Genomic DNA, 10,999 nt, shown 5'->3' with positions numbered 1-10,999 from the left:
AACCTGAGTCAAGAGTATGCAGAGTACATGAGATTGAGGGCCGAATTGGAGGAGACCAATCCGGATCAGATCAATAAATGTAAGTATGTAATTTAAATTGTTAGTCATCTGAGTTTGACTGAAAATTCAGAGTGCTGTGATTCAGAGGGAGTTTTAAAAGTTTAAATTCATAGAGGGAATTTAATAAAAAATTTTTAACACTTAAGAGGGAGCGGTTAGATCTGACAATATTAAAATCCAGGGAATAATAGAGTATTTTTTATCACAGCAACAACCACAAATCTAGGAGATTCTAAGAGTAATAAAGGGACAAACAATTCAGATATGGATAACAACAAAGATTCTGGGCCTGACAAGAACACGGAAGAGTTACAGAGCGTAATTTCACGAGCTCGAGAGTTGGCAAAAGGGTTGTCATCAAATGTGTCTATAGATCAAGATACACGAAGCTTGTTGAAAGACGCAGTAGACAAACTTGCACTGGCACACAAAAAGATACTTGAATCTGAAAAGTCTAAGTTGAAGTTGAAGCAGTCTTCAAAGCAAGGAGGATCAAACACAAGTAACGTCAACATGAGACCAAAAATTCAGAGGAATTACAAACTAACCTCAAAAGCGAGTTTTGAAGTATGGTTAGACTGTCTCAAAACAGAGTTGACAAGCTGGATGTTACTCTATCTGATCGATCCGAAAACACCACAACCGACTGAAGTTTCAGAAAACGAGATGACTCTAAGGAAGAATTCGGTCAAAGACATAATCATTAGTCATATCGATGAGGATTATCACAAGAAAATCTTAGGTTTGACAGAGCCCATGGAAATTCTTCAGAAGTTAAGAGAGAGTAGAAAAGGTGAAGTCAGCTCTACGCCAACTTCAATAAGAACAAAGCTGTACAATCTCAGGATGAACAAAGGTGAAAGAGTTCACACTTTTTGTGATAGATTCGATCAAATAATAAGAGAGCATGAACTGAGCGATGATCCAGAAAAATTAACAGAGCAAGAAAAGCGATCTACATTCTATCAAGCTGTTATTGGAGTTATGCCTGAAATACGACGCACAGACTCTGCTGTCATTACAACTACAGGCAAAGAAATGAATATGGAGGCTCTGAGGAAGGTTATGATTCGCATCCAAGAAGATAACGGTGCTGATTCAAACAAGCCTGAGTCAAAAGAACCAACAGCATCCAGAGCAAGCTCTAAAAAATTCAAAGGAGATAAAAATAAATGCTTCAGATGCAACAAAACTGGGCATTGGCAACAAGAGTGTCCACTAACAAATATAAATCGCTGGTTCTGTTACGTATGTAATTGTGAAGCTGACCACAAAGGAGAGGATTGCCCAAGCAAGTTCAATCAAGTGTCTCAAGGACAAAATAAAAGACACACCAACAGAGACGGTGAAGGGTACGGACCTCCTGCCAAAATGAATAAACCTAATAGTCAACAGACTAGCAGAGGCCGAGCCAGCTTCAGAGGAAACAGAGGTCAAGGCAGAGGACAGTCCAGAGGCAGAGGCAATCGTCGAGGTTTCAGAGGCCGAGCAATCGCCAGACGAGCTGAGTATGAAGATGGTAGTGAGTACTAGGATGAAGAAAACGAGCAAAATCAAGGTAAGACTGAATATATCAATAATAACTCCAATAATGGTGGGCACATAGAATTCATAGCAGATTCGGGAGCGACCGAACATATTGTAAATAAAAGTTTTATTCTGAGTGATTTTAAAATATCTGAAAAGGGAGTTATTAAAAGTGCCAATAAAAATGATTTTGCTGATATCGTGATTGATGGTAGAGGTAATCTTTTGCTTAAAAATAATATTTCCAATGAGAATCCTATTAAATTAACAAATGTAATAGCTGCAAAAGAAATTTCAGAGAATCTACTATCATTGCGAAGATTAGTAGACGCAGGGTTTAGTATAAATCTAGACGATAAGATATTCAGAGTATATAATAAAGAGAACGATAAAACTATATTTGAAGGTGTTTATGAAAAACCCAACTGGGTAGTGAGATTTGAAGTTAAAAAAGTAACACACAAGAATGATACTATGATAAATGAGTCTAATAACTATAGCTGCATAGCGTGTCTAGCGATAGACAATGAGTCTTCAAAGCAATCACAGACAGATTCTAAGGTTAAACTACCGTCAGTCTCGGAGGGAGACAATTCAGAATATAATACAGAGGCATCAAAAGAAAAAGAGTTTGCGATTGGGAGGGAGAAGTCTGAAGAACTCATTGAAACGAATGCAGAAAATGTAAATTCAGAGGAAACAACAAATACAGAGTATGACGCTGGCCTGATGTCCCATAGAACAATTAAAGTGGATGACTTAAGTACTATTGAGAAATTGGAAGAGTTACTCGTGGAAAATCCACCCGATATACTAAATTCAGAAGTTAAACAAAATGAAGCAATGCTATGGCACATCAGACTAGGTCATGCATCTTTGAACTATCTAAAAATGTTACAAAAGAAAGAAAAGAGTCTAGAGCATGTAAAATTCGATGAGTCCATAAGAGATTGTGAAGTATGTATATTGTCAAAAATGGAAAAACTTCCATTCAAACAAAACAGAAGCAGAGCAGAAAGGCCATTACAGATCATACATTCAGATTTAATGGGTCCGATCAAACCTACATCATGGCCAGGAGGAAAGAAGTACATTATGACGTTTGTAGACGATTATTCGCGGTATGCCAGAATATATTGTCTAAAGTCAAAAAATGAAGCAGGTCAAGCGTTTGAGAACTATCTGACAACTGCTCGAAACCTTTTAGGTACAAATGCAAAAGTATGTTACGTTAGGTCAGATAGAGGTACTGAGTACACCGGTGGTAGATTTGCTGAGATCATGAAGAGAGAGAATATTGAACCTGACTGGGGTCCACCCTATACTCCAGAACTAAATGGAGTAGCCGAGAGGTTCAATAAAACAATTCAGAGAACAATTAGAGCACTCATGTGTGATTCTGGTTTACCACTAAGCATGTGGGAATTAGCAGCAGAGGAAGCTGTACATTCTTATAATATCACTCCGCACAAATCAGTTAACTATGAGGTTCCAATATTAAAGTTCTCACCAAAAACAAGGTGTCATCTAGAACAGATTAGGAGATTTGGGTGCATAGCTTACATCAAGCTACCCAAAACAGAAACCAAATTCAGTAGTGTATCTGTAAAAGCAGTCTTAGTAGGGCATACAGATACTGGATATATTCTATGGCATCCTAGCTCAAGAAAGTTCTTAGAGTCGAGACATATGAGATTCCTTGAAAAACTAGTGTATAAAGATACTTATAAAAAGAGTCAAACTGAAAGTACAGAGGTAATGAGACAAGAGCATGAAAATACATCCGATAAGCAGATTGAATTTTCAGAGAATCAGTCAACAAAAGAATCGCAAGATGCGACTGAAAGCAATCAAAAACTTATCTCAGAGAACTCAGAGTTGAAAGAAAATGTACAAAGAAAAAGAGGGAGACCAAAGAAAACAAGGGCAAATGAGCATAAACAAGATTCAGAGTTAAATAAAAGGAAATCAGATGATCTAATTGATCAAAATACTGGTCCAACTACAAGGAGCAAATCTAAGAAAATTAATGACATCAGTTTTGCTCGCTACACAAAAACTTCAGAGATTGAAGAGGTAAATGAAGATGAGCTTGGACATATACTCCTAGCATCAATTCAAGAAGATCCTATTTCGTATAAAGAGGCAGTGAATTCAAAGGATAAAGACCTGTGGATACAAGCTATAAAGGAAGAGTTAGAATCCATGAAAGAGAATGAAGTATGGGAATTAGTAGACAGACCTAAGGTACAACTAAACGGTAAAAGGCCCAATATAGTTGATTCAAAGTGGGTATTTAAAAAGAAACTAGAGAGTGATAGCACAATTAAATATAAAGCCCGACTAGTAACACGAGGTTTTAAAGACAAAAACATTTATGATCTTAAAGAGACATATGCACCAGTTTCAAGACTGTCGCTTATAAGAGCAACCATTTCCATAAGTAATAAAGAGGACTTAGAAATATGTCAAATGGATGTAAAGACGGCATTCTTGAATGGTGAACTGGAAGAAGAAGTGTTTATGGAAATACCAGATGGAGTGAATAATTCAGAGGATATGAGACTAACCAAAGTTTGTAAATTAAAGAAATCATTGTATGGGTTAAAAGTTAGTCCAAAGAAATGGAATAAGAAATTTTCAGAGGAAGCACGTAAACTAGGTCTTGAGAATGATCTACACGATCCGTGTTTATTCACTTGGAGACAAAAAGGTAAACTGGCAATGGTTATACTATACGTAGATGACATGTTAATTGCTAGTAATGATACAGAGAAGCTCAAGCAAATTAAAAGTCACTTAAGGAGTGTCTTTCAAATGAAAGATCTAGGAGAACCAAGAAACTTTCTTGGAATGACAATTCAGAGGAACAGAAAAGAGAGAAACATTGTAATACAACAGGCTGATTATACAGAGAAAATTCTAGAAAAATTTAATATGAAAGAGTGCAGGCCTCAGAGTACCCCTATGGTAACTCGGCAAGTGAAAAATAGAAACAACAAGGTCAAACTTCATACAGAACATTCAGAGTCAATTGATGAAATCAAAAGAGTACCGTATAGAGAAGCTATTGGAAGCCTAATGTACCTAGCAAATGCTACACGTCCAGATATAGCGTATGCAGTCAATTATCTAGCAAGAAAACAGTTAGAACCCACTGAGGACGATTGGAATGATGTGAAAAGGATCTTTAGATATCTAAGAAGAACAACTGATCTGGGTATAAAATTCACATCTAATTCAGAGCAGCTAGAAGCATTGACTGACTCGAGTTTCAGAGATTGCGAAAACTCAACATCCACTGGTGGATACGTCATAAGACTATTTGGTGACACCATCGCCTGGAGAAGCCACAAGCAGTCATGTACAACACTATCTACATGTCAGGCAGAGTATTTGGCCATGAGTGATGCGTGTCAAGAGGTGATATCGCTGGACAAATCAATCAGGTACATACTAGGTCGAACGATGTTTCCTGTAATCATATGGTGCGATAATAGGTCTGCGAGAGACTGCACTGAAATGGACGGGAGTCACAAACTTAAAACGTTCGATCAGAGTTTAGAAAATATTCAGAGAGAACTAATATTCAGAGAAGAAACGGGAACTAGAAAACCCATGGCAGAATCTCATGGTGACTTCATAAAACAGTGCGTTGATGAGAAAAAGGTTAAAGTCCTGTGGATACCCACCAAAGAGAATCTAGCTGATATCATGACAAAACCCTTAGCTGAGAAAGAGTTTACTTGTCTAAGAGATCTAATCAGTAATATGAGACTGAAAGTTATGAGTTAAAATCATTCAGAGGTTCACGCAAATTTCTACATGAAACTAATAGTTATATGATTTTATGTTTACAGAATACTAATGAGCGGACTTTATGCAAGGAAAAGAAGATCGAATCAATCAACCAAGAAAAACAAAATAGATATCTTATTTAACTAAATTCTAGATTTACTTTTGTACTTAATAGTTAAATGCTTTTCGTTGCTAATGTAATTTTTGTTCCTTAGTTTTAAAATAGTTTATAGTTTATGCATATAACATTTGTTCGAGTAAATTTGCAATCGACAAAGGGAGGGAGTGTAAGAATAGCTTTGTCGATCGCACGTAACGACGATGTGGCGCTGCGAGCGACGGGACTGTTCCCCCCCCTTAGCGCGAGCGACGTCGAGCGCGAAAAATAATCTGTCCGCGACAGGTGACGAGAACGGACCGCGTTTGCGATATATACCGTATCATCTTTAAGAGTGTTGTAAGGGTTTTGTAGAAAATAAAGACTTCCAGAGTATTCAGAGTGAATCTTGTGCGTGTGTGTGAAGATTATTGAACCACCCCTCTGACATTTATAACAAATACGGAGTGTGTGCAAAAAGAAAGCCAATATCCTACACATAGTGTTCTTTCTATATTTCTCTATTGCTTCTAATAGTACCTGAAAAAAAATCAAATACAATTTCAAAATTACTTTGCTTCTATGTTTTACAATAATACGAGAGCTTAGTGTACGGATTCCCAGTAGCTAAGGGACGAGAGAGAAGAATTAATGTTAATCTTTCACTAGCATATGTAAACGTTTCTAAAAATTCGTATCATTTTTATCAATTTTAGGGTCTTACCAAATACAAAATTACAGTCTTCAGGCTATACCTCAAAGAATTTCTTTAATTGTCATGTAGTCTCCAACGCTCTAAGGTCCGGTTTCACAAGCCTTGTTTAAAATGGATTAAGTTAATTATGTTATATTCTATGTGACATAAAATGCAGCAAAATTAACTTAATCCAGTTTAAACAAGACTTGTGGAACCAGGCATAAATCGCAAAATTCTCTCTCTCTCTCTCTCTCTCTCTCTCTCTCTCTTTATATATATTTATGTTTAAACAAGTTCTCGTATACATATGTGACAATTGGTTTTATTTTTATTCAGCGATTTATTTGATTCAGTAAATACAGCATTAGATATCATTTTTTTTATCTATTTATATTGTTAATTATGATTCTGTCAACTAGACTAACGATGAAGTAAATGAAATTAGTAACGAAGGTTAATTGTGCTACTCAGTTCAATAGATGTCCTAAAAAATTATGTTTGAAGAAGATCGCAACATGCATTCGCGCGCACTGCAAAAACTTTTTTGTTTTTCAACGAACGGATCGCGCGTGCTGTAATCGGCGCGCTATTGCGATTTTTTTTGTTTTTAAGCGCAGCGAGCGTTTTGCGCGGCGTGGCGCGCTTGGTCTGGACGCTCCTATAGAATGGTGTAGACGTTTCTACTCGTGATTTAGGTAGATCACCCATTTTGTACGCGACTGGCTTCGCTCTATGCCTAATACATCTAACACAATTACGTATAATTTTACGTACTTGATTTCTTCCATCTAATATCCAGAATCGATATCGCGTGGCATATATAGTTGATTGTATTCCCGCATGATAATGTTTTTCATGAGTTTCTCTGATAATCAAGTCAGTTACATGATTCCGAGAAGGTAATAAAATCGAATGTCTTTGCGAAACAGATATATTCGAATTTCTTAATCTTCCTCCTACACAAAGCAAACCGTCTTCATTAAGAAAAGGATCAAAAGCTTCCAATTTCGTTCCTTTTGTTGTTTTATTTTTATTTAACTGCTTTATTTCACATGAAAAATTTGTAGACTGAAAAAGTTTCAAGATTTTTTTCTCTGTTGAATTGATTTCTTCAACCGATAATTCCCCCCTGAAATTATTAGACTTCAAAAAACGATAGCAATACGCGACTATTCTAATTAAACGGGAATACTATGAAACTCGTGAAAAAATTTCATTTTGTTTTAATTGAGCAACTAAACAAATTGTATTTTTTAACCCTGGAGGATTTTTAAATTCAATTGGTACAGAAGTAGGCCAAGAATGTTCATCCTTTTGCAGCCAAAGAGGGCCCTTGACCATAATTTATTTTTTCGAAGCTCATTAGGAGCTTGCCCTCTAGATAAACAATCAGCAGGATTATTATTTGATCTTACATGTTTCTATTCGACAATGCCGTCCAATTCTTGAACCTTTATTACGCGATTCGCTTCATAAACCTTCAAAATATTTGGAGATTTCTTCAACCAGTATAGTACTATGGTCGAATCACACCAAAAAATTATTTTACTTGGCTGAAATTTAAAAACATTTCTAACTTCCTTAAATAAACTAACAAGCAATACGGCTCCGTTTAACTCCATTTTTGGTATGCTAATTTTCTTTAACGGCGCTACTCTTGATTTTGAACAAAGTAACTGTACCTTTGATTTATTTTCATTATCACTTAACTTAATTTACAGACAAGCTCCATAACCTAACTTACTGGCATCACAAAATCCGTGAAGTTCGAAATTAGTGGCCTTATTTATGAATAAATATCGTTGAACAGACATGTTATCCAATAAGTTTAGTTGTTCTGCAAATGTTATCCATTTATTAAATAAAGACATATTAACTGATTCATCCCAGGAAACCTTCAATCTCCAATATTCCTGCATTAATATTTTCACTGTAAAAATTATAGGACCCATTAAACCTAATGGATCAAATATTTTTGCTATTTCTGACAAACTAGTTCTTTTCGTTTTTTTTTTAAATCTATTGTCTTGACAGTGTACAAGAATTGGTCATTCGTTGCATCCCATAGCACTCCTAACGTTTTCTTAACAGGAGAGTCGTCCTTTAAAAATTCAATATCAGTCATCTTTTCATTGGGAAATCTAACAGCCTGTGGATGATTGGATGACCATTTTCGAATATTAAACCCTCCGAATTTTAACAATTCGATCAATTCATCTCTCAATCGAATGATTTCATCTATCGAATCTGCTCCTGTTAAAAGGTCATCTACGTATAAATCTCTCCTCAATATTTCTGCCGCGAAAGGAAATTTATGACCTTCATCATCAGCTAATTGTTTTAATGTTCGAATTGCCAGAAAAGGTGCAGACGAAATTCCAAAGGTTACTGTGTTCAATTCGAACGTCTCAACCTTATTCTGATGCAACCATAATATTCGTTGATAGCGTCTATCTCGGGGATCTATCAGAATTTGTTTGTACATCTTCTCTATGTCGGCTGTAACAATATATTTATGAAAACGAATGCGCAAGATATGTTCAAAAAGCTTGTCTTGTATCGTTGGTCTAGTAAGCAAAACATCGTTTAACGATATTCCCTTGTCCGTTTTAGATGAAGCATCGAAAACTACTCTCACTTTCGTAGTTAAACTATTTTTTTTAATAACAGCGTGATGAGGCAAATAATAGCTATCATTAGTTTCAACCTTCGTCAAGGACATGTGACCAACATCAATGTATTCTTGCATAACTTGTTTGTATTCCTCGGCCAAAATTGGACCATTTTCAAATCTTCTTAATAAATTATGAAATCGTCGCAAAGCTATCGAATAAGAATTTCCTAAATTTGATCTATTTGTCTTGAAGGGTAATCGTACGATGTATCGTCCTTTAGAATTCCGTGTGGTATTTAGTTTGTAATGTATTTCACATTCTCGATCGTTCGATAACATCTCGCACTCTCTTTTTTTTGTCTTAACCCTCGATTGTTTATTCATTTTGATCAACTGGCATGACGTCTTCCATTCATTGCTCTGGAATGGATTACTGCCTACTACGCACCACCCCAATGAAGTCTTTTGTAAAAACAAATCGTTACCGTCTTTTGATAAATTTAATTGCCCGATGGATAACAATGAAATGGAGGTACCTGATCCAATAAGGAGATCTACATTCTTAGGAATATGAAACTGAGGATCAGCTAACTTCAAATTCGTAGGAATTTCAATAGTTTCACGCGAAAAGGCTTCTGGTACTACGGTAGTACCGAAAGTACTACACTTGGCAACTCTGGTGGTATATTCAATTCTCGCCAACAAACTATACAGCGTAGTATCTTCCAACATGGCGGACTTGTCAAAGCTGTTCAGAGCTATTTTTGGTGGAATAGAACGACGATCAGACGGCACAAACTGTAGATAAATATGTTCAATTTCTCGTATACTGCTAGTATGTGCTAGTTTGCGCACGATACTTCTGCCCGCCATTTACCCCAGGAGCAGAATCGATGAAAGCCAGTGTACAACATAGCGAGTAAAAATCTGAACATGGAAATTTGGGTTGGCAGTAGTGATTATTAGGTATAATGACGTCATTTTTCATAGAATCAGATTTTTGCCAAATGGGTAGTACACGAGACTTTTGACAGGTCCATTTGTTTACATTAATATCTTTTTAACAATGTTAAATGCAAAGCATGTGTTAACAATTGGTGAAGTAATGTATTTAATAATTATCACTACGATTTGTAGCTGACAAAATGTAATGAAATGTTATTACTGAATAAAATAAATTAAACCTTGATTTTGTGTGTTTTTAATTAAATTAAAACTGTAGATATTGTTATGTTAACATGTAAAAAAAATGGAAGTTGCCGGTTTTGTATAAGAATTATATAGGGCAGTGCTTTATAATTAATTTTGAAGCGGTGTGATAAATGAAAAAAAGTTTAATTTGTTGAAAGTGAATTTTATTAAACTCTTAAAGGTGTTATGTAATTTAAAATTATCTTTTAATTAATATAAATATTTATAATTCTATAGAGCGATAATTACATAAAGGTATCGTTTCCTGGTTTCATGAAGATTTATTGGTGTAAAAGGACCACAATGGTATTACGTCAGTCAAAAGAACTGGCCAAAAACTAGGAATAGAAAAAGTACAGCTTTGTAGTCTTATTAGATATAAAAATTATATATTGAAACCAATAATGAATATTATACTGTTTATGTGTTCAATTAGAACCCAAAAGGGCCACCAATAAGCTTGCTACAACCTTGAACCTGTCAAAAGTCTCGTGTACACTGGTCGCCATGTATGGCTCACCCCTAATATGTTGATGCGTTTAGGAGCAACTCTGTAACTATGCCAGATTTTGAAATTACCCCGCCTACCTCACCTATGTACCTTAATGGAAGAAATTGGGGGTATTGAGGGGAACTGTCAAAAGAGTGACAACCAGTTGTCTCCTGATTTTGTTAAAAAGTGTATGATTTTAATATGATTTTTTGTTCCAACTGTCATATGCATATCATTTTCACATAAATTCAATTGAAATTATTGGTATAATTTTTGAACGATGAAAGTGAATTACAGTTTATTTAACAACATTCTTTATTATGTATCTGTAATTATATTAAATAATAAGTATTATATATATATCGTTACAAAATATTTAATTACTCATGTAACAATCATCCCTACCGCTTTGAAACTTTCTAACCCAAAGACGGACCGTTTGCTTAAAAATTCCCAAAACAGTGGCAATTTATCCGGTGGTTTTACAACTCTCCCAATGACCGATAATTCTCCTCCTCATAG

General features: G+C 35.5%; 1 protein-coding gene across 1 annotated transcript; it reads right to left on the bottom strand.

The window, feature by feature from the left end:
- Nucleotides 1–8,157: 8,157 nt before the first annotated feature.
- Nucleotides 8,158–9,666, bottom strand: LOC136784161 (uncharacterized). Its single transcript, XM_066744678.1, has one exon. It carries the CDS (start codon nucleotides 9,664–9,666, stop codon nucleotides 8,158–8,160), a length of 1,509 nt encoding a protein of 502 aa, XP_066600775.1.
- Nucleotides 9,667–10,999: the final 1,333 nt, after the last annotated feature.

Source organism: Prorops nasuta, unplaced genomic scaffold (genome assembly GCF_024137725.1).
Source record: "Prorops nasuta isolate Cenicafe-Biocafe unplaced genomic scaffold, Cenicafe_Pnas_1.2 PNAS00003, whole genome shotgun sequence".
NCBI classification, from domain to species: domain Eukaryota; kingdom Metazoa; phylum Arthropoda; class Insecta; order Hymenoptera; family Bethylidae; genus Prorops; species Prorops nasuta.
The sequence above is the reverse complement of the archived record's forward strand: the minus strand, read 5'-3'. Positions and strand labels throughout refer to the sequence as shown.

Coding starts and splice junctions, on each gene's coding strand:
- LOC136784161 (XM_066744678.1), bottom strand. CDS start 9,666: ATGGCGGGCAGAAGTATCGTGCGCAAACTAGCACATACTAGCAGTATA.